At 46.8% G+C, this 25,341-nt stretch overlaps 1 protein-coding gene across 1 annotated transcript in view; it reads left to right on the top strand.

Annotated features, from left to right (window-relative positions):
- LOC130297925 (zinc finger protein 850-like) overlaps nt 1–25,341 on the top strand; it is a 123,157-nt gene that overhangs the window by 40,075 nt on the left and 57,741 nt on the right. Inside the window, exons 7-9 of the mRNA XM_056550774.1 lie at nt 9,437–9,605; nt 12,916–14,013; nt 18,282–18,310. Of these exons, the coding sequence (XP_056406749.1) occupies nt 9,437–9,605; nt 12,916–14,013; nt 18,282–18,310 (1,296 nt within the window). The remainder of the gene's footprint in view (nt 1–9,436; nt 9,606–12,915; nt 14,014–18,281; nt 18,311–25,341) is intronic.

Raw genomic sequence — 25,341 nt, 5'->3', positions numbered from 1 at the left:
ACTGTATAATGTCCCAGCAGTGTCACCTCTCCAGTCATCACCAGACCCCTCCATTACTGTATAATGTCCCAGCAGGGTCACCTCTCCAGTCATCACCAGACCCCTCCATTACTGTATAATGTCCCAGCAGTGTCACCTCTCCAGTCATCACCAGACCCCTCCATTCCTGTATAATGTCCCAGCAGTGTCACCTCTCCAGTCATCACCAGACCCCTCCATTACTGTATAATGTCCCAGCATTCCCAGCAGTGTCATCTCTCTAGTCATCACCAGACCCCTCCATTACTGTATAATGTCCCAGCAGTGTCACCTCTCCAGTCATCACCAGACCCCTCCATTACTGTATAATGTCCCAGCAGGGTCACCTCTCCAGTCAGCAGCTCCATCATCTTGTTGATGAGTTCTAGGATCTTCTGTTCATCCATTTCCTCATGTATCAGGGAGTGAGGTGGGGTCCCCGGGATTGGGCTCAGGGTTCTTCCCCATCCTTCACACACAGGGGCCCGACAGCGCCCACTAGAGGACTTCTTCACTACTGTGTAATTCTGTGTATGGAGAGACACATTAATATCACTACATACATTCCCAGAATCCCTCACCTCTCCAGTCATATCCATCTGTTATTACATAGATAAGAATGAGGTCATGTGACCTCACTCCCAGAATCCCTCACCTCTCCAGTCATATTCATCTGTTATTACATAGATAAGAATGAGGTCATGTGACATCAATCCCAGAATCCCTCACCTCTCCAGTCATATCCATCTGTTATTACATAGATAAGAATGAGGTCATGTGACCTCACTCCCAGAATCCCTCACCTCCCCAGTCATATCCATCTGTTATTACATAGATAAGAATGAGGTCATGTGACATCACTCCCAGAATCCCTCACCTCTCCAGTCATATCCATCTGTTATTCCATAGATAAGAATGAGGTCATGTGACATCACTCCCAGAATCCCTCACCTCTCCAGTCATATCCATTTGTTATTATATAGATAAGTATAAGGTCATGTGACATCACTCCCAGAATCCCTCACCTCTCCAGTCATATCCATCTGTTATTACATAGATAAGAATGAGGTCATGTGACATCACTCCCAGAATCCCTCACCTCTCCAGTCATATCCATCTGTTATTCCATAGATAAGAATGAGGTCATGTGACATCACTCCCAGAATCCCTCACCTCTCCAGTCATATCCATCTGTTAATACATAGATAAGAATGAGGTCATGTGACATCACTCCCAGCATCCCTCACCTCTCCAGTCATATCCATCTGTTATTACATAGATAAGAATGAGGTCATGTGACATCAGTCCCAGAATCCCTCACCTCTCCAGTCATATCCATCTGTTATTATATAGATAAGAATGAGGTCATGTGACATCACTCCCAGAATCCCTCACCTCTCCAGTCATATCCATCTGTTATTACATAGATAAGAATGAGGTCATGTGACATCACTCCCAGAATCCCTCACCTCTCCAGTCATATCCATCTGTTATTACACAGATAAGAATGAGGTCATGTGACATCACTCCCAGAATCCCTCACCTCTCCAGTCATATCCATCTGTTATTACATAGATAAGAATGAGGTCATATGACATCGCTCCCAGAATCCCTCACCTCTCCAGTCATATCCATCTGTTATTACATAGATAAGAATGAGGTCATGTGACACCACTCCCAGAATCCCTCACCTCTCCTGTCATATCTATCTGTTATTACATAGATAAGAATGAGGTCATGTGACATCACTCCCAGAATCCCTCACCTCTCCAGTAAGCCGGAAGAGTATCTGTAGGGTGAGGTTTATGATCCTGTCGGCCATCTTGTTCCTGTCTCTCTCCATGGTTGATGGGTCATCCAGGAGAATTCTCTTATATAGAAGATATCAGCAGAGGATCCTGGATTGGAGAAACCTGAAGGGAAGAAGAGGAGACGATGATAAACCGCACCAGATTCTATGGAGAAATAAAATCCATTTCCTGGAGATAATCTGGGGAAACATCTGAGGAGACATTATAGGAGTTTTCAGATTTCTCTATAAAACAAATTCCATTGTCCGAGGGCTGTAAAATAAGAGACTAGAGCGCACTCCCCTCTCCCGTCCAGTGGTGGCGCTCTGGTCCTCCAGGTCTTCTGAGGTCGCTCTCCCTGCTCTGCTGAAGACGTTGTGAATCCATTTCTCCTAATCTCTGAGGCTGCGGTGTATTCAGAACGTCTTCATCAGAGCAGGGAGAAGAATAGAGGGATTCAATATGACATTGTCCAATGAAGAATAGTGAAATGTGTCCACTAGGGGGCACAATATACATCACAATTACATCAGGATTTTATGTGAATTGTGATATGTCCCCCCGGAAGAACCTGCTATTACCTGCAGCAGAGGCCGAGCATCATATACCGTTACACACGCAGGGTCTAGGCCAACACCGGAGTCAGTGTTTCCCAAGCAGGGTGCCTCAAGCTGTTACAGCATTTGGCTGTCAGGGCATGCTGGGAGTTGTAGTTTTACAACAGCTGGAGGCACGCTGGTTTGGAAACACTGTCTTATGTAATAATAGGGGCGCGGGAGAAACTTAAAAAACCTGATGCTTACATAGTCCTGTATGGAAGAAGTGGCTGATACCCGGAGAAAAGAGACTGACCAGGTGACAGGATGGGCGGGTAAGTGACCTGATACCTTCACCATCCAGACATCCCCTGGGGGGCAGTATAGGCAGGAAATCAGGCAAACATCCGCTGGTCGGCACGGCGCTGCCTAGAGAAACAACCGCACAGCGCCATGTCTAAGCCACGCCCACCTGCATTATTTTATTACAGAAATGGGATATAAACTTATTAGGGGAGGGGCTTCTATTACAAACCCTGAATAACGCTCTGCCATAGTGATCAGTGTTATCGGTGCTCGGCTTATACAGGCTGTGGAGGTGTCTGTATACTTAGAGCACCGATCTGAGCACAGAGCACGGTAAGGGGCCCTCCGACCGTCATCTCAGCTGATCTAGACTCCGCCCCCCAACAACTGCATTTTACTAATTTTACATCCTGCAATCGACTTTGATCATGGAATCTAAAGGGTTAATGGCGATGAGCGTCATTAGTGGTGAGTCCTGGCTGCTTATAGCTCCTGAACTCTCCTCAAAGTCCCATATGGGGCGGAGAATGTAAATATATATTGTGTCCTTAAGGGGTTAATAATAAACATCCCCAATAATCCTGATCTGATGGTGACCGCACACACATACCTGTATCTGTAGAGGAGCCGTGTGCTTACAGGACCTGCGATGATGTCACCATCATGTGATCAGTCACATGGAGAAGGAGGAGGAGTCACATGATCAGGGGCTGCTGCTCTGAGAGATCTCCACACACAACAGCAGTGACTGCCCCTCTAGGACCTGCTCTGTATCTGGTGGAGGTGTAGGACCTGTGATGATGTCACAATCATGTGACCAGTACTTTTGGGGGTAAAGTTTAGCAGTATAGATGCGACTGAGGCTGAAGGACCTGTGGGGAGGATCATGTGACAGTAGTGGGCGGAGCTCAACAGTGCAGGATAGAAGAGATTGTAACATAGCTGTTGAGCCTAGAGCAGCAGCCCCTGATCATGTGACTCCTCCTCCTCCATGTGACTGATCACATGACGGTGACATCATCACAGGTCCTGTAAGCACACGGCTCCTCTATAGATACAGGTATGTGTATGCGGTCTCCATCAGATCAGGATTATTGGGGATGTTTATTATTAACCCCTTAAGGACACAGTATATAATAACATTCTGCACCCTCTATAGGACTTTGAGGTGAGCTCAGGAGCTATAAGCAGCCAGGACTCACCACTAATGTTGGTCACCATCATTAACCCTCTAGATCACACAATCAGAGCTCTGTGGAAGCTCTGTGCCGGTGCATTGCCGTAGAATGAGATTTGCCATAGAATGAGATGGTCCGCCTCCATCACATCCTATTGGCTCTCTCTTGTCACGTGGCATATTTAAACGTCACGCATCGATGCGCACAGCAGTGTCAGTTTGGCTATCACAGGGAGAGGATCTCCTCACCCTGTGATAGCTGAAGCTGCACGGAGCTCTCATGGCCTCTGTGGCCCGACAGAAGTTCACACATTTACGCAGCTCATACGGCTGCCTCATATACATTTACTGTTGATCCACAGCGATATCGGGATCCCGATGCCCGATGGCGCTGTCATCAGTGTGCGTCCCCGCGAGCGCCCCACGCCCGCAGCTCTACTCCCCGTCCCCCACAGCTCTACTCCCCGTCCCCCGCTCCCCGCAGCTCTACTCCCCGTCCCCCGCTCCCCGCAGTTCTACTCCCCGTCCCGTTAACGCTCAGGGAGCGGGGAACAGAAAGTAGAGCATCGGGCGCAGGTTAAGTTATTTGCGTAGTGCTGCGCATGCGCAGTACTACTTTACCTGCGCCCGATGCTCTACTTTCTGTTCCCCGCTCCCTGAGCGTTAACGGGACGGGGAGTAGAGCTGCGGGGAGCGGGGGACGGGGAGTAGAGCTGCGGGCGTGGGGCGCTCACGGGGACGCACATTGATGACAGCGCCATCAGGCATCGGGATCCCCATAGCACTGTGGATCGCTCCCTGAGCGTTAACAGGGGACGGGGAGTAGAGCTGCGGGGGACGGGGAGTAGAGCTGCGGGGGACGGGGAGTAGGGGGACGGGGAGTAGAGCTGTGGGGGACGGGGAGTAGAGCTGCGGGCGTGGGGCGCTCGCGGGGACGCACACTGATGACAGCGCCATGGGGCATCGGGATCCCGATAGCGCTGTGGATCAACAGTAAATGTAATAATACAGTAAATGTATATGAGGCAGCCGTATGAGCTGCGTACATGTGTGAACTTATGTCGGCCCACAGAGCCCATGTGAGCTCCGTACAGCTTCAGCTATCACAGGGGGTGATTGAAAGAAGATCCTCTCCCTGTGATAGCCAAACTGACACTGCTGTGCGCATCAATGCGTGACGTTTAAATATGCCACGTGACAAGAGTGAGCCAATAGGATGTGATGGAGGCGGACCATCTCATTCTATGGCAAATCTCATTCTACGGCAATGCACCGGCCAGCACTCATTTACCTGATCTCCTGCCTATACTGCCCCCCAGGGGATGTCTGGATGGTGAAGGGCTGCAGGTCACCTCCCCGCCCATCCTGTCACCTGATCAGTCTCCTTCCTCCGGGTATCGGACACTTCTTTTGGAGGCTACGATCCTGAGCCGCCTCCAGATATTAATCTAAGATGGCCGCCACTGTGGTCCTGGTGGATCTCCCCACCTCCCTTTGTTACCAAAAACAATGTGTTCCAGATGAGAAGGGTCTATAACGTGGGTACCTGGAGGGACAACATCCACGTCAGGATTCAAACTCCCGACTTAGTGTCGTACCAACCCTGGAGACCAGATTGGCTTTCTGCCCCATTTTTGGACAATTCCATAACATTCCGGGACAATAATTCCCAGTGTGACGCGGATCCATTCACCTATGATCCCACCAACGCTTTATGTGAATCCGAGTACGAAAAGCGCAGAAATGTGTCATGTGACTGCGACAATAACTGAGGAGGACAATGTGGTAAACGCTGTTATAATACAGGACAGATGTCAGCGCCGTTTACCCAATATGACCGTTATATCCAATGATCAAGTCCTGATGAAAGTCATCGCCCGACCGTCTCCCGTAACTCCAGGATTATGATCGTGCTCTGTATCATGGTGAGATAGAGGATATTGAGGGGGAAGTGGAGACGCCTTCCGAAACTGGGAGATTGTCATTGACCCTGACTTGGCATTTTTTCTAGATCATAAGCCCAGCCGTACGGCCCGAATGGTCATCCGTAATGATGATGTCACCGTGGTATGCTGCGCTCTACTTTTGAGGATTTCTGAAACAACTAATTGGGGCACAATTTATTGGTAAAGGAAATCGTCGACATCGATTACCAATAGTTATTTTAATCGAAAATGTCCATTAATCCCTTCTCATCCCCCATGTGATCACCGTCCAACAGAGAAAGTGAGGTCCTGTTCCTGGAGCTCGGAGAAGGCAACGGGCAGGATCCTGTGTAGAATGCAGGAAAGAGAAAGCGAAAGTTCCTGTTCCCAGGAAAAAGGATAGTTAAAAATCCAACCCTCCCCATAGACACGTCAGTAAGAACTAAACAGCATTGGATTCCTGTCTCCATATTCTGCCCATCCCCCATGACTCCACCACAGACTATGATGGATCCCGACTAGGTTTACAGCCTCCATGATTGTGACTATAATGTTTCCCCAGATTATCTCCAGGAAATGGATTTTATTTCTCCATAGAATCTGGTGCGGTTTATCATCGTCTCCTCTTCTTTCCTTCAGGTTTCTCCAATCCAGGATCCTCTGCTGATATCTTTTATATAAGAGAATTCTCCTGGATGACCCATCAACCATGGAGAGAGACAGGAACAAGATGGTCGACAGGATCATAAACCTCACCCTACAGATACTCTTCCGGCTTACTGGAGAGGTGAGGGATTCTGGGAGTGATGTCACATGACCTCATTCTTATCTATGTAATAACAGATGGATATGACTGGAGAGGTGAGGGATTCTGGGAGTGATGTCACATGACCTCATTTTTATCTATGTAATAACATGGATATGACTGGAGAGGTGAGGGATTCTGGGAGTGATGTCACATGACCTCATTCTTATCTATGTAATAACAGATGGATATGACTGGAGAGGTGAGGGATTCTGGGAGTGATGTCACATGACCTCATTCTTATCTATGGAATAACAGATGGATATGACTGGAGAGGTGAGGGATTCTGGGAGTGAGGTCACATGACCTCATTCTTATCTATGGAATAACAGATGGATATGACTGGAGAGGTGAGGGATTCTGGGAATGTATGTAGTGATATTAATGTGTCTCTCCATACACAGGATTACACAGTAGTGAAGAAGTCCTCTAGTGGGCGCTGTCGGGCCCCTGTGTGTGAAGGATGGGGAAGAACCCTGAGCCCAATCCCGGGGCCCCCACCTCACTCCCTGATACATGAGGAAATGGATGAACAGAAGATCCTAGAACTCATCAACAAGATGATGGAGCTGCTGACTGGAGAGGTGACACTGCTGGGAATGCTGGGACATTATACAGTAATGGAGGGGTCTGGTGATGACTGGAGAGGTGACCCTGCTGGGATATTATACAGTAATGGAGGGGTCTGGTGATGACTGGAGAGGTGACACTGCTGGGAATGCTGGGACATTATACAGTAATGGAGGGGTCTGGTGATGACTGGAGAGGTGACACTGCTGGGAATGCTGGGACATTATACAGTAATGGAGGGGTCTGGTGATGACTGGAGAGGTGACACTGCTGGGAATGCTGGGACATTATACAGTAATGGAGGGGTCTGGTGATGACTGGAGAGGTGACACTGCTGGGACATTATACAGTAATGGAGGGGTCTGGTGATGACTGGAGAGGTGACACTGCTGGGACATTATACAGTAATGGAGGGGTCTGGTGATGACTGGAGAGGTGACACTGCTGGGACATTATACAGTAATGGAGGGGTCTGGTGATGACTGGAGAGGTGACACTGCTGGGACATTATACAGTAATGGAGGGGTCTGGTGATGACTGGAGAGGTGACACTGCTGGGAATGCTGGGACATTATACAGTAATGGAGAGAACTGGTGATGACTGGAGAGGTGACACTGCTGGGAATGCTGGGACATTATACAGTAATGGAGAGAACTGGTGATGACTGGAGAGGTGACACTGCTGGGACATTATATAGTAATGGAGGGGTCTGGTGATGACTGGAGAGGTGACACTGCTGGGACATTATACAGTAATGGAGGGTCTGGTGATGACTGGAGAGGTGACACTGCTGGGACATTATACAGTAATGGAGGGGTCTGGTGATGACTGGAGAGGTGACACTGCTGGGACATTATACAGTAATGGAGGGGTCTGGTGATGACTGGAGAGGTGACACTGCTGGGACATTATACAGTAATGGAGGGGTCTGGTGATGACTGGAGAGGTGACACTGCTGGGAATGCTGGGACATTATACAGTAATGGAGGGGTCTGGTGATGACTGGAGAGGTGACACTGCTGGGACATTATACAGTAATGGAGGGGTCTGGTGATGACTGGAGAGGTGACACTGCTGGGACATTATACAGTAATGGAGGGTCTGGTGATGACTGGAGAGGTGACACTGCTGGGACATTATACAGTAATGGAGGGGTCTGGTGATGACTAGAGAGGTGACACTGCTGGGACATTATACAGTAATGGAGGGGTCTGGTGATGACTGGAGAGGTGACACTGCTGGGACATTATACAGTAATGGAGGGGTCTGGTGATGACTGGAGAGGTGACACTGCTGGGACATTATACAGTAATGGAGGGGTCTGGTGATGACTGGAGAGGTGACACTGCTGGGACATTATACAGTAATGGAGGGGTCTGGTGATGACTGGAGAGGTGACACTGCTGGGACATTATACAGTAATGGAGGGGTCTGGTGATGACTGGAGAGGTGACACTGCTGGGACATTATACAGTAATGGAGGGGTCTGGTGATGACTGGAGAGGTGACACTGCTGGGACATTATACAGTAATGGAGGGGTCTGGTGATGACTGGAGAGGTGACCCTGCTGGGACATTATACAGTAATGGATGGGTCTGGTGATGACTGGAGAGGTGACACTGCTGGGACATTATACAGTAATGGAGGGGTCTGGTGATGACTGGAGAGGTGACACTGCTGGGACATTATACAGTAATGGAGGGGTCTGGTGATGACTGGAGAGGTGACACTGCTGGGACATTATACAGTAATGGAGGGGTCTGGTGATGACTGGAGAGGTGACACTGCTGGGAATGCTGGGACATTATACAGTAACACCACTGGAGGGGTCGGGGTGATGACTGTATCATTATGTGTCAGGTTCCTATAAGGTGTCAGGACGTGGCGGTCTATTTCTCCATGGAGGAGTGGGAGTATGTAGAAGGACACAAGGATCAGTACAAGGATCAGGTCATGATGGAGGATCAGCAGCCCCTCACATCACCAGGTAATAGACATGGCTATATACACACGTCCTCTCATTATTTGTATGTAAAGAATGAATTCAGTCTCTGTATGTGTTCCCTACAGTCAGATCCAGTAAGAGAACAGCACCAGAGAGGTGTCCCTGTCCTCTTCTTCCACAGGATGATCAGGTAGATGGAGATATTCCCTATGATCTGTAGAAGGGCTGTGAAGCTCTTGTGGTCAGTCCCCTCAGCCTCCATGACTCCTCATCTCCTGCTCATCTATAACATCCCACGTGATTTCTCCTACTGTCTGATGACTTTTACAATATTTCTTCCACATCTTATGAATCAGGGTGAAGATCCGAACAATATTAATGCTCCAGAGACAGATGTGAACGGTGATGAGCAGTATAAGGAGAACATTCCTACAGGGCAAGATCTGATCTATATTAATGCTGCAGACATAAAGGAGGAAGAAGAAACAGATGTTAGCGGTGATGAGCAGTATAAGGAGGACATTCCTACAGGTAATCACCCAGGTGAATAGTAACGTCACAGATTCTTCTCTGTCACCGAATGTAATACGGCATCCGATGAAAAACTATTTTTTAATCAACTGGTGCTAAGTTATAAGTTAGAATTGTAAATTACTTCTATTTATAAATAGTTATCCTTCCAGTACTAATCAGCTGCTGAATGCTCCAGAGGAAGTTGTGTAGTAATTTCCAGTTTGACCACACTGCTCTCCGCTGCCACCTCTATCCATGTCAGCAACTGTCCAGAGCAGGAGAGGTTAGATAGATAGATGTGGCAGAGAACCAAGCCATAGAGGAGGATGTTACAGATGGACTGTCCCAGGGGTTCATCCAAAATCTAGTTGAGGCCCCTGGGATTGGTGAGTTGAGGCCCCTGGGATTGGTGAGTTGAGGCCCCTGGGATTGGTGAGTTGAGGCCCCTGGGATTGGTGAGTTGAGGCCCCTGGGATTGGTGAGTTGAGGCCCCTGGGATTGGTGAGTTGAGGCCCCTGGGATTGGTGAGTTGAGGCCCCTGGGATTGGTGAGTTGGGGCCCCTGGGATTGGTGAGTTGAGGCCCCTGGGATTGGTGAGTTGGGGCCCCTGGGATTGGTGAGTTGAGGCCCCTGGGATTGGTGAGTTGAGGCCCTGTATCAATCGCAGGGGCCTCAATCACATTACAGTCTTATCCAAAGTAACTTATAGAGAATCTGACCCCTTGTTCTCCACACTAAAGCCAATATACGGGGTTATAGTGGGGTAAACAGCTTTACAAAGAGGGGTCACTTACTCACATCCATTTAGTATATGCAGAGTTCCGGCACTGTAATCTTTAGCTGCATTGCTACATTGTGAGAGATTGTTCTGTATTACAAACTGGAGAAATGTGAATTCCACGAAGGTCACAAACGTTTTCCACCCTGAAAGCTGCCGTCACCACAGCTCCCATCCTGGGTCACCACAACCCAGCTTTCCCGTTCATACGGTGCGTCTGAGACAGAATAGGTGTCTCACCTTCCTACCCCAGAGAGACCATTTTATCCTTATAGCTTTATTACCAGGAATCTTTCCTCAGTGGCCATCATTTGTCCCTCAAGGAGTGGCCGCACTTGTCTGTGGGTACTACCGGACCTATTCTAATTCTTATGGAGCACAAACACTTCATTTACCTCCCTGCTGCCAAATGTTTATCTCTAGGACAGGCTAGGTGGGCTCTCTTCTTCTTCTCCCCATTTTATTAGGTGTCTCCTTTCTTCTTGGCACTAAGAACACTAAGGCCGGGTTCAAATGGCTGAAAATGTGCGGAATGAACACCCAGAAAACACGGGCGACATTCCACACATTTAAATGATCCGATGCAATCACTACACCTCACTACCTCCTTGACGGGGTCGGATTATGAGGTCTGCAGTATCCTTGACTCCCATATGTCCAGGGGCGGCCTCCAGTATCTAATCCACTGGAAAGGCTATGGACCAGAGGAACTATCCTGGGTTCCAGCTACAGATATATGTGCTGCTGCCCTTCTCCGTGCCTTTCATGCTTAATCCCTTCACAAATCTGTTGCTCCCCTATCTGGAGGGTTTGTTTAGAGGTGGGTACTGTGAGGGCTCTTGCCTTTGCTCCACTTCTGGTTTCTCAGACAACAAAATCTTAGCTGATATTAATGAGCACCTCTTTATTTCCCTGGCTACCTTTCAATCAGCCAGTCTCTTCCCTGCTGGGTCCTGGCTATTTAACAGCAACAGTTCAAAGACCACGCAAGGGCAGAGGCAGTCTGATCTCCAAGCGCATTACTGTTGTTCCTGATTGTGATTCCATGTATGACCCTGGTCTGGTTGACATCCACTCTGGTTCCCAATCCTGGTTCTGACTTTTGGGTGTCCTGACTTCGGCTATTCCTGAGTACCAGCTTTGGTTTCTGAACCTGGCTGTGTGTTTGACCTGGTTTTCGCTATAGTTTATTTTTGTATTTTTTATTATTTTGACCTCATAATGATGCAGCCAATTTTCATTTTTGCGATCCCTCCACCCATTGAAGCAGACAGGCTCCCTGTCATCAGCTGACTAGTGAGGTCAGGTCTCGGCCGCATTGCAACCTGGGAAAAATCCGAGACAACAGTCATTTTGTATGCTGTTAAAAATAAATGTGGTGAAAATCACAGAAGAATTGTGAGAAAACCGTCACACACAGGTACAGACACTATATTATGGACTACACTAACTTTACAGCCCCTGTAGCATAGGAAAAAAACAATTCCTGGAATACCCCTTTAAGGCTGTGTTCATACATTGCATATTTGCCATCATTTTCCTAAATTGCTTTAAAATGATTCTTTTCCCATAGTTGCGCAAATTGCCCAAAAAAACAGGTATCCTTGGAAACGTGTGAACTCGTCTGAAGACTTCAAATCTTCAGAAAACAACTGAAGATTACATTTTGGGAATATTTCTCTAAAAAACCCTCATCTTGAATAAGAAAGTGCCCTGATAAGTTCCATAAGGTATGGGGGGGCCGGGGTGGTTCTCCCTCGGCTTTCACCTCTTTTCTGTCCTCCGCACTCTTGGCTCCTCCTTTTAACCCTTTCCTCTTCTGTCTTTCTCCTTTCTTTCTTCCTTTTCTGGTGGGTAGTGTGGGGGGTCCCTCTGCTCCAGTCAGGGAATTCTTTCCAGCTCAGTCTAGGGTCCTACCCTATCCGTGGTGGCTCAGGAGGCGTTACCTGTTCAAGTTTAAAGTGTTACTCCGCCCACAGACATCTTATCCCCATCTTATAAGGGGATAAGATGTCTGATTGTGGGGGTCCTGCCGCTGGGACCCCCTGCGATCTGCGTGAAGCACCAGGCATTCTAAACAGTATGTTTAGAACGCTGGGATTGGGTGGCCGGAGATGTGAGCTCATGCCACGCCCCCTCGCGACGCCATGTCACGCCCGCTCCCATAGACATGAATCATAAGCACAACCACTGCCACCCAAACCAAGCATTCTGAAAACAAACTTTCTGCCTGGAGATCATGGAGGGTCCCAGTTGCAGGACCCCCGTGATCAAACATCTTATCCCCTATCCTTTTTTTGTTGTATTTGTTTTTAACGGAAACTATTCAAATTAGATATCGCTGTGATCGTATGGACCGGACTTATATTTAATGCACAGGTAATATAATATAAGATCGGTCCCACAAAAAACAAGTTCTAAAACCCAGTGTAGATGGAAAAATAAGAGTTATGGTTATGAGGAGAGGAGGAAAAAAAAAACAAAAGCTTAAATGTCCTGGGTTGTTAAGGGGTTAATACTGATTAATAAAATCTGTGTTATTCTCTGCAGATTCTTGTACCAGGAGATCAGAGGAGAATCTTATATCTTCAGATTATAAAGCAGATGATGATATCACACAAGATACATATGAAGAACATTCCATTATCCCAGATACACCCTCAGCCCTTCACAGCCAAGATCTGTCATCTCATCCTTATATACAGGTCCGGTCTTCTCAGTCATCACAGGAGGTTCAGCAAAATAAAAGTCACAGAAAGAATGATGGACATCAAAAAGCTCATATAGGAAATAAACCATATTCATGTTTAGAATGTGGGAAATATTTTACTGGGAAATCAAGTCTTGTTAGACATAAAAGAACTCACACAGGAGAGAAACCATTTTCATGCTCAGAATGTGGGAAATGTTTTACTCAGAAATCGCAGCTTGTTCAACATAAAATAACTCACACAAGAGAGAAGCCATTTTCATGCTCAGAATGTGGGAAATGTTTTACTAAGAAATCACAGCTTGTTCAACATAAAAGAACTCACACAGGGGAGAAGCCATATTCATGTTCAGAATGTGGAAAATGTTTTCCTGGGAAAAAAAATCTTGTTCAACATAAAAGAACTCACACAGGGGAGAAGTCATATTCATGTTCAGAATGTGGAAAATGTTTTCCTGGGAAAACAAATCTTGTTCAACATCAAAGAACTCACACAGGAGAGAAGCCATTTTCATGCTCAGAATGTGGAAAATGTTTTACTCAGCAAACAAGTCTTCTTAGACATCAAATAACTCACACGGGGGAGAACTCATTTTCATGCTCAGAATGTGGAAAATGTTTTCCTGGGAAAACATATCTTGTTCAACATCAGAGAACTCACACAGGGGAGAAGCCATTTTCATGTTCAGAATGTGAGAAATGTTTTACTATTAAAGCAAATCTTGCTGTACATCAAAGAACTCACACAGGGGAGAAACCATTTTCATGTTCAGAATGTAGAAAGTGTTTTACTGACACATCAGGTCTTCTTAGACATCAAAGAACTCACACAGGGGAGAAGCCATTTTCGTGTTTAGAATGTGGGAAATGTTTTACTCGGAAATCAGCTTTTCTTCAGCATCAAAGAATTCACACAGTAAAGAAGCCAATTCAGAGCTGTAAATAATGCAGATAACACATCTATATATTAACCCCTTAACAACGCGGGACATAAATGTACGTCCTGGTGAGGTGGTACTTAACGCACAAGGACGTACATTTACATCCTATACATAACCGCAATGTAAATGTAGGACGTTCATGCTCGGCTGGTCCCAGCTGCTGATAGCAGCCAGGGACCCGCCGGTAATGGCCAACATCCGCGATTGTGCGGATGTTCGCCATTAACCCCTCAGATTGCGGTCACTAAAATGGATGATCGGATTGTCCGCAGTGCTGCTGTGGCAATCTGATCATTCAGAACGGCTGACGGAGGTCCCCTCACCTGCCTCCACTGCCTTCCATGGGTCTTCTGCTCTGGTCTGCGATTGAGCAGACAATACAAGAAGATCACCGATAACACTGATCAGTGCTATGCCCTATGCATAGCACTGAACAGTATTAGCAATCGTATGATTGCTATGAATAGTCCACTATGGGACTATTCAGTAAAAAAAGTAAAAAAAAAAATAAAAATTTGAAAACCCCCTCCCCAATAAAAATCTAAGTTGTCCCATTTTCCATTTTTCACCCCAAAAAAGTAAAATAAATAAGTAATTTATATACATATTTAGTATCGCCGTGTGCGTAAATATCTGAACTATTAAAATAAAATGTTAATGATACCGTACAGTGAACGATATGAACGTAAAAAAATTAAATAAAAAAAAGTCCAAAATTGCTGCTTTATTTTATAACATTTTATTTTAAAAAAATTTATAAAAAAAAGTATTAAGTCTTATAAGCAAATATGGTATCAATAAAAAGTTCAGATCACGGTGCAAAAAATGAGACCACATACCGCCACTTATACGGTAAAAATGAAAAAGTTATAGGTCTTCAAAATAGGCGGATTTTAAACTTACTAATTTGGTTAAAAAGTTTGCGTTTTTTTTTTTAAGCGCAACAGTTATAGAAAATTGTATAATCATGGGTATCATTTTAATCGTATTGACCCAAAGAATAAGGAACACGTAATTTTTACAATAAATTGTACGGCGTGAAAACAAAACCTTCCAAAATTTGCAAAATTGCTGTGTTCTTTTCAATTTTCCCACACAAATAGTATTCTTTTGGTTGCGCCATACATTTTATGGTAAAGTGAGTGATGACATTACAACGGACAACTGGTCCCGCAAAAAACAAGCCCTCATACTAGTCTGTGGATGAAAATATGAGTTATGATTTTTCGAAGGCGAGGAGGAAAAAACTTAAAAATAAAATTGTCTGAGTCCTTAAGGCCCAAAAGGGCTAAGTCCTTAAGGGGTTAACCATGTACATAGGATATCTGACATTTATACATATATCATATACTGCATCTCCAAACTTGTTACCAATTGTTAATAAAAGTTCTCTTTCTTATATGATTTATTATTCTTATATCCATCTCCGCACACTGGACTTATAATAAATGGAATATTGTCCCTGACGTTGTATATAGGGAATGTAACTCGTCAGTGTTGTCCCCGCCCCCTTCTCATTATGATTATAGAGACTTTAATTCAAGGCATCAGACAGGATCCGCGCGTCTCCCTTGAAGATCGTCTCTTCTGAACATAAGACGCTGCAGATACTTTTATTTATCACAAACCCTAGACCAGCGTTTCCCGTCTTGACGTCTATTTTTGGTCTCAGATCTTAAAGGGGAACTCTAGTGGAATTTTTTTTTTCAAATCAACTGGTGCAAGAAAGTTAAACAGATATGTAAATCATTTCTATTTAAAAATCATAACCCTTCAATTACTTATCAGCTGCTGTATACTACAGAGAAATTTGTGAAGTTCTTTTCTGTCTGAAAACAGTGCTCTCTTCTGACACCTCTGTCCGTGTCAGGAACTGTCCAGAGCAGGAAAGGTTTTCTATGGGGATATGATTCTAATCTGGACAGTTCCTGATATAGACAGGGGTGTCAGCAGAGAGCACTGTGGTCAAACAGAAAAGTAATTCACAAATCTCTCTGGTTTATACAAAAGCTAATAAGTACTGGAAGGATTAAGATTTTTTTAATAGAAGTAATTTACAAATCTGTTTACCGTATTTATCGGGGTATACCACACACCCTAATTTTACCAAAGATATTTGGGTAGAAAAAAGGTTTTTACCCAAATATCCTTGGTAAAATGAGGGTGCGTGTGTGTGCATGCGTATACCCCGATACACTGTTTCTGACCCCGCAGAAGCCCCCAGGAAAGACAGGGGGAGAGAGGCCGTCGCTGCCAGCTTCTCTGCCCCTGCCTTTCCTGGGGTCTAGAGCCATGGTGCCGCCGCTTCTCTCCCGCTGGCTATCGGCGCCACTGCCCGTTCTCTCCCCCTCACTATCGGTGCTGGCGCCGATAGCCAGGGGGAGAGAAGCGGCGCCTGCAATGGGGCAGCGGCGCCGATAGCCAGGGAGAGAGAAGGGGCAGCGGCACCCATTGCCGGCACCGCTGCCCCGTTGCCTCCCCCATCCCCGGTTGTATAATTACCTGTTGCCGGGGTCGGGTCCGCGCTGCTTTGGGCCTCCAGTGTGCGTCCCCTGTGTCGTTGCTATGCACTGCGCGGCGCAATGACGAGTGACGTCATTGCGTCTCTCAGCGCATAGCAACGACGCAGGGGATGCACACCGGAGGCCTGAAGCAGTGCGGACCCGACCCCGGCAACAGGTAATTATACAACCGGGGATGGGGGGGCAGAGGCGCCGGCAATGGGTGCGCTGCCCCTTCTTTCCCCCTGTCTGTCGGCGCCGCTGCCCCATTGCCGGCGCCGCTTCTCTCCCCCTGGCTATCGGCGCCGATAGCCAGGGGGAGAGAACGGGCAGTGGCACCGATAGGCAGGGGGAGAGAAGGGCCGGCAGCAGGGCTCTAGACCCCAGAACAGGCAAGGGCAGAGAAGTCGGCAGCGACGGCAGGTCTCTGCACCTGCAAAGCCGCTGCAGTTCATTGATTTACAGCACCCGCTTTAAATCATTGAACTGCAGCGGCTTATCGGCGTATAACACGCAGATAGACTTTAGGCAAAAAATTTTAGCCTAAAAAGTGCGTGTTATACGCCGATAAATACGGTAACTTTCAGGCACCAGTTGATTTGAAAATATTTGTTTTCTACTTATTTCCACCGGAGTTTCCCTTTAAAATCCATTTTTCTATATGAGAAGTCGTCAATATGTCAGCGTCCCCCGGGTTCAGTAAACATCGGTGTAATTCTTTTCCTTTTCTTTGTCCTCCCCGGGGTATAAAATCCCTAGAGATCTGATCACATCTGGTACAAGATCTCTTTACTTCACACTTTGCGCCATTATTACACGGATTGAAGACCCAGTTACACGCTCGTAAATTCCCATATATGTCGTGGATTGGAAGGAAAAAGGTTCTTAAATCTTATATTTACCAATAATATTTTATATTTTTACAGTCCGTCCCTATCATAGTACGGAATTGTTATTTCTCTTCTATCCGATGGTTATTTAGTAATTTTGTTATGATTCAGAAGAGACCACGTGTCCCGTATAGACGCCCACCCTGAAGACATTAGACGGCGGTTTTGTGTTTCCGGATTTACACACTTATTATAAAGCTTTTCCTTCGTCTGGATTATTAGAGCTCGTTCGCTCTTCTTTTTCTTATCCTCCCCTTTATATTCCTCCTCATGTAGATATGTAATGGATGTGTGTGTGTGTGTATATACATATATATGCATAAAATTACTATTTGACAATGCCCATCCCCCACGCTACTTTGCTCCTTGCTCTCCCCCCCCCCCCACCACCGAGTAGAGGAATTTCCTGTCCTCTTGGACAACTCCTTGAAGCCCTCCAAAAATCTAACAGTGGGTATACCTTATAATGGTATACCAGAGCTAAAAACACCTCCCTAGTGAGGGCGGGAACTTATGTTAATTGCAATGGTTATATAAGCTTGGACAACCGCCTAATAAAGAAGAACTATGAAGTATTTGAAACTGACATAACTCTGTTTGATTTACTTTGGTGTATACCTTCTGATAACGAATTTGGTCGGGAGTACGATATTTACTAGGTCACTGATAAAATCCATATCGGTTTTGGCGCCCAAACAAGGACTCTGGGTTATGATACCATGAGGCAGTCGCCCAATTTACAAGGCATTAAGATTGGACCATAGAGATGGAACAGACGGGAGCTGCTCACCTCCCCAAGAGTACGGTAGGACACTTTCATGTACCTAGCCAAAGTACCACTTTCTCCCCCTCTGGTTTATCTTGGTGCCTTAAGTCGACTGTCTCATGGCCAACAAAAGACAGGTAACATAAATTCCTGCCCAGAGTCATTCACCTGTACCTGTCATAATGTAACTATCTGCTACCGGAGTCTGTATGAAATGTGAGTGAGTGAATAAGCAGGATCTTGGGTCTCTGGGGGGATTGAATAGTTTCAGAGAAAGCTGATGATCATCCATAGAGAGGATATCAGTGGAGTTTGGCGCAGGACGCCGATTAACTGGGACTGTTTCTTCGGGGAATGGAATTCTGGGGTAAACCGATAATCGCTCCTCCAGAAGTCTGTCTGTGAGAGAAGATATCAGAGGATACTGTCATAAGTAGACACTGAAGGCGTGTCTAGGACGGGACTCTCCAAAAATAACATAATCCCTGGGACACGTCCTGTTGGGTCTATAATATTCTCACATATCAATTGCCATACCTAAATTCATATACTATAGCTAAATGTTATATGCTGTAGCTAGAAATATTGCAAAGAACTTTGCTTTCCTTAATCCAAAACATTTCAGCTCGCTTTTGGCCTTAATCAAGAAAAGAACCGTGGGATACAGATTAATGACCAAAGTTTGGATTTGAAGTCTAAACATTTGAACTTTTAAGGAAGGATGGAAAAACCTCAAGAGGGAGACGTTGAATTATGCTTTGAGTGCTTAAATTTGCTGCGCCATGCTCAAATGACCAATCAGTATATAATACGATGATTTGGAGGAGTTTACTCCCCTTTATCAACTGTAAAAACTAACGTGATTTCCTGTTTTAATAAAGAGAACGCTCATCGGGGGCTCTGGGGAACAGCTCCTGGGCTTCCTGCTGATTTAGGGTGCATTCCCACAGGGCGTATACGCAGCGTATTTGACGCTGCGCAAAATTTATGGCAGCAGCGGGAAATACGCTGTGTATCCCTTGCTCACTATACACACAGGGCTTTCCGGCGGCAGCCCTATGTGTGTAGTGAGTTTTGGAGGCGGAGCCATATGCCGGCGTGTCTGTGACGCGCGGCTCCGCCTCCAAAACTCACTGCACACATAGGGCTGCCGCCAAAAAGCCCTGTGTGTATAGTGAGCAAGGGATACGCAGCGTATTTCCCGCTGCTGCCATAAATTTTGCGCAGTCAAATACGCTGCGTATACGCCCTGTGGGAACGCACCCTTAAGAGGTTTTATACCACAAATCCTGTCTGGTGTATATTTTCTTGCAAAGAACTTAGCAAAGAATAACAGTACGGTCAATGACATTTAAAAGCCTCTCCTTGGCCGATCCTTGACAGTTGGTGCCCTGCTCGGATGGTGACGAGGTTCATGCATATCTGTTCCCTGGATCACACTCGAGGAAAGAGCCAAATCTGGGGGAGCGACAGCTTTAACCATCCAGAGGAATCTGGAACTGCTCAAAATGAAGGGCTTGATCACCTCTACGGGACATGGTAAGGCTCCTTTCACACTATAGAAGTTCACCCGTTATATACATACGTTAGAAAAGCGTTAAACGTTCAGTAAACAACCCCATTCAACTCTATGGTGTTTTTATATTCCACGTTATGACCCGTTATAGCCCCTCATTAATAACGGACGTTATTTCTAACGGGAGAAAAAACGTGACATGCACTCATTTTCTGCCCGTCACAAGAAACGTGTAAATTAACGTCTGTTATTTTTAACATTGAAGTCTATGGCCGACGTACGTTAGTAAATACACCCCTTAATGGCCATTATTATAACAGATGTTATTTTTACTGAGCATGCTCAGAAGAGGTGACATCAGCAGACTGCTGCAGTGCTGAGGGACTACTACTACTCCCATCATGAAACAGACTTGTTCCCATGATAGGAGTAGTAATTCCCCACTGCGGAAGTCTGCCGGCGGCTTGGGAGGTTACATTAGTGTTTGTACTACAACCCCCATCATGGAACAGAGTATGTTCCATGTTGGGAGTAGTAGTACAGGGGCTGAGGGACTGATCGCACCGGGTCTCACGTCTGACACCCGATCTGATCAGAAGTTATTAAGCAGGGGAGCGGGTGGCATGGTCCGCAACCCTGCGATTAGAGATGAGCGAACTTACAGTAAGTTTGATTCGTCACGAACTTCTGGGCTCGGCAGTTGATGACTTTTCCTGCGTAAATTAGTTCAGCTTTCCGGTGCTCCGGTGGGCTGGAAAAGGTGGATACAGTCCTAGGAGACTCTTTCCTAGGAATGTATCCACCTTTTCCAGCCCACCGGAGCACCTGAAGGCTGAACTAATTTACGCAGGAAAAGTCATCAACTGCCGAGCCGACAAGTTTGTGACGAATCGAATTTACTGTAAGTTCGCTCATCTCTACCTGCGCTCACAATGTATTTTTTACTTTCATTTTTAAATTCCCCACGGGGATCCCTGAATGGCCGGTACTGAGGAGCCATACAGGGCACCTGCAGGGTTTTTAAAATGGATAATGTGAGGGGACATATGTATATTAAAAGTGTTATGGGGATGGGGGGGCATAGAGCGCTATATATCTAGCCCCCCAGCGCATTAATAAAAATATGATCCCTGCCAGCGCATTAATAAAAATATGACCCTCGCCAGTGCATTAATAAAAATATGGCCCCCGCCAGCGCATTAATAAAAATATGGCCCCCACCAGCGCATTAATAAAAATATGGCCCCCCACCAGCGCATTAATAAAAATATGGCCCCCGCCAGCGCATTTATATGTATATATCTATACCCAAGCCAGCGCATAATGTGACCCAGCCGGCACATTTGTCTTAATTTTCCATTGCAGCGCTATATGTGACAAGTATATCTATCAGAACGCATCCAGCAGCCGCCCGGCCAGATGATCCTGATTGATGTACTATTCATTCATAGCGCCGGAGGCTGCATATGTATATAAATGTGCTGGGGGGGCAGACATATACCGTTATCTGCCCCTCACAGCACATCTATATACATATGCAGCCACCGCTCTATGAATGAAAAGTATATCTGTCAGCATCATCGGCCGGGCGCCTGCTGGCTGCGTATATCTATTAGCAGGGCATAGTGCCGACAGCCGTCTCCTGACACTATGCCCTGCTAATAGAAATACTTTCCATTAATAGCGCTGCAGGGGTATATGTATATAGATGTGCTGGGGGAGGCAGACATATAGCGTTATCTGCCCCCCCACAGCGCTTCTATATACATATGCAGCTGCAGCGCTATGTATGAAAAGTATTTTGGGCGGCCGATGCTGCTGCTAGAATGCTTTTCACATATAGCGCTGCTGTGGCATAGGTATATAGAAGCGCTGCGAGGCTACATTATACATGCGCTGCGGGGGGTATTTATTTGATGCGCTGGCGGGGGTATATATCTAATGCACTGCTGGGGGCTAGATATATAGGCTATATGTCTGTCCCCCTCCTGCAGCGCTATATATCTTGCCCCCACAGCGCTTTGACTGGAGAGGTGACACTGCTGGGACATTATACAGTAATGGAGGGGTCTGGTGATGACTAGAGAGGTGACACTGCTGGGACATTATACAGTAATGGAGGGGCCTGGTGATGTCTGGAGAGGTGACACTGCAGGGACATTATACAGTAATGGAGGGGTCTGGTGATGACTGGAGAGGTGACACTGCTGGGAATGCTGGGACATTATACAGTAATGGAGGGGTCTGGTGATGATTGGAGAGGTGACACTGCTGGGACATTATACAGTAATGGAGGGGTCTGGTGATGACTGGAGAGGTGACACTGCTGGGACATTATACAGTAATGGAGGGGTCTGCTGATGACTGGAGAGGTGACACTGCTGGGACATTATACAGTAATGGAGGGGTCTGGTGATGACTGGAGAGGTGACCCTGCTGGGACATTATACAGTTATGGAGGAGTCTGGTGATGACTGGAGAGGTGACACTGCTGGGACATTATACAGTAATGGAGGGGTCTGGTGATGACTGGAGAGGTGACACTGCTGGGACATTATACAGTAATGGAGGGGTCTGGTGATGACTGGAGAGGTGACACTGCTGGGATATTATACAGTAATGGAGGGGTCTGGTGATGACTGGAGAGGTGACCCTGCTGGGACATTATACAGTAATGGAGGGGTCTGGTGATGACTGGAGAGGTGACACTGCTGGGACATTATACAGTAATGGAGGGGTCTGGTGATGACTGGAGAGGTGACACTGCTGGGACATTATACAGTAATGGAGGGGTCTGGTGATGACTGGAGAGGTGACACTGCTGGGACATTATACAGTAATGGAGGGGTCTGGTGATGACTGGAGAGGTGACACTGCTGGGACATTATACAGTAATGGAGGGGTCTGGTGATGTCTGGAGAGGTGACACTGCTGGGACATTATACAGTAATGGAGGGGTCTGGTGATGACTGGAGAGGTGACACTGCTGGGACATTATACAGTAATGGAGGGGTCTGGTGATGACTGGAGAGGTGACACTGCTGGGACATTATACAGTAATGGAGGGGTCTGGTGATGACTGGAGAGGTGACACTGCTGGGACATTATACAGTAATGGAGGGGTCTGGTGATGACTGGAGAGGTGACACTGCTGGGACATTATACAGTAATGGAGGGGTCTGGTGATGACTGGAGAGGTGACACTGCTGGGACATTATACAGTTATGGAGGGGTCTGGTGATGTCTGGAGAGGTGACCCTGCTGGGACATTATACAGTAATCGAGGGGTCTGGGGATGACTGGAGAGGTGACACTGCTGGGACATTATACAGTAATGGAGGGGTCTGGTGATGACTGGAGAGGTGACACTGCTGGGACATTATACAGTAATGGAGGGGTCCGGTGATGACTGGGGAGGTGACACTGCTGGGACATTATACAGTAATGGAGGGGTCTGGTGATGACTGGAGAGGTGACACTGCTGGGACATTATACAGTAATGGAGGGGTCTGGTGATGACTGGAGAGGTGACACTGCTGGGACATTATACAGTAATGGAGGGGTCTGGTGATGACTGGAGAGGTGACACTGCTGGGACATTATACAGTAATGGAGGGGTCTGGTGATGACTGGAGAGGCGACACTGCTGGGACATCATACAGTAATGGAGGGGTCTGGTGATGACTGGAGAGGTGACACTGCTGGGAATGCTGGGACATTATACAGTAATGGAGGGGTCTGGTGATGACTGGAGAGGTGACACTGCTGGGACATTATACAGTAATGGAGGGGTCTGGTGATGACTGGAGAGGTGACACTGCTGGGAATGCTGGGACATTATACAGTAATGGAGGGGTCTGGTGATGACTGGAGAGGTGACACTGCTGGGAATGCTGGGACATTATACAGTAATGGAGGGGTCTGGTGATGACTGGAGAGGTGACACTGCTGGGACATTATACAGTAATGGAGGGGTCTGGTGATGTCTGGAGAGGTGACACTGCTGGGACATTATACAGTAATGGAGGGGTCTGGTGATGACTGAAGAGGTGACACTGCTGGGACATTATACAGTAATGGAGGGGTCTGGTGATGACTGGAGAGGTGACACTGCTGGGACATTATACAGTAATGGAGGGGTCTGGTGATGACTGGAGAGGTGACACTGCTGGGACATTATACAGTAATGGAGGGGTCTGGTGATGACTGGAGAGGTGACACTGCTGGGACATTATACAGTAATGGAGGGGTCTGGTGATGACTGGAGAGGTGACACTGCTGGGACATTATACAGTAATGGAGGGGTCTGGTGATGACTGGAGAGGTGACACTGCTGGGACATTATACAGTAATGGAGGGGTCTGGTGATGACTGGAGAGGTGACACTGCTGGGACATTATACAGTAATGGAGGGGTCTGGTGATGACTGGAGAGGTGACACTGCTGGGAATGCTGGGACATTATATAGTAATGGAGGGGTCTGGTGATGACTGGAGAGGTGACCCTGCTGGGACATTATACAGTAATGGAGGGGTCTGGTGATGACTGGAGAGGTGACACTGCTGGGACATTATACAGTAATGGAGGGATCTGGTGATGACTGGAGAGGTGACACTGCTGGGACATTATACAGTAATGAAGGGGTCTGGTGATGACTGGAGAGGTGACCCTGCTGGGAATGCTGGGACATTATACAGTAATGGAGGGGTCTGGTGATGACTGGAGAGGTGACACTGCTGGGACATTATACTGTAATGGAGGGGTCTGGTGATGACTGGAGAGGTGACACTGCTGGGAATGCTGGGACATTATATAGTAATGGAGGGGTCTGGTGATGACTGGAGAGGTGACACTGCTGGGAATGCTGGGACATTATACAGTAACACCACTGGAGGGGTCGGGGTGATGACTGTATCATTATGTGTCAGGTTCCTATAAGGTGTCAGGACGTGGCGGTCTATTTCTCCATGGAGGAGTGGGAGTATGTAGAAGGACACAAGGATCAGTACAAGGATCAGGTCATGATGGAGGATCAGCAGCCCCTCACATCACCAGGTAATAGACATGACTATATACACACGTCCTCTCATTATTTGTATGTAAAGAATGAAATCAGTCTCTGTATGTGTTCCCTACAGTCAGATCCAGTAAGAGAACAGCACCAGAGAGGTGTCCCCGTCCTCTTCTTCCACAGGATGATCAGGTAGATGGAGATATTCCCTATGATCTGTAGAAGGGCTGTGAAGCTCTTGTGGTCAGTCCCCTCACCCTCCATGACTCCTCATCTCCTGCTCATCTATAACATCCCACGTGACTTCTCCTACTGTCTGATGACTTTTTCTATATTTCTTCCACATCTTATGAATCAGGGTGAAGATCCGAACAATATTAATGCTCCAGAGACAGATGTGAGCGGTGATGAGCAGTATAAGGAGGACATTCCTACAGGGAAAGATCTGAACAATGTTAATGCTGCAGACATAAAGGAAGAAGAAGAGACAGATGTGAGCAGTGATGAGCAGTATAAGGAGGACATTACTACAGGTAACCACCCAGGTGAGTAGTAACTACTAATTGCAGAGATCAGTCACAGATTCTGCTCAGTCACCGTCTGTAATAATTTTTTATGGAATTTTTTTAAGTGGTACTCTG

Source organism: Hyla sarda, assembly GCF_029499605.1.
Source record: "Hyla sarda isolate aHylSar1 chromosome 1 unlocalized genomic scaffold, aHylSar1.hap1 SUPER_1_unloc_1, whole genome shotgun sequence".
Classification (NCBI taxonomy): domain Eukaryota; kingdom Metazoa; phylum Chordata; class Amphibia; order Anura; family Hylidae; genus Hyla; species Hyla sarda.
Note: the sequence above shows the minus strand (reverse complement) of the source record. Positions and strands in the feature narration are given on the sequence as shown.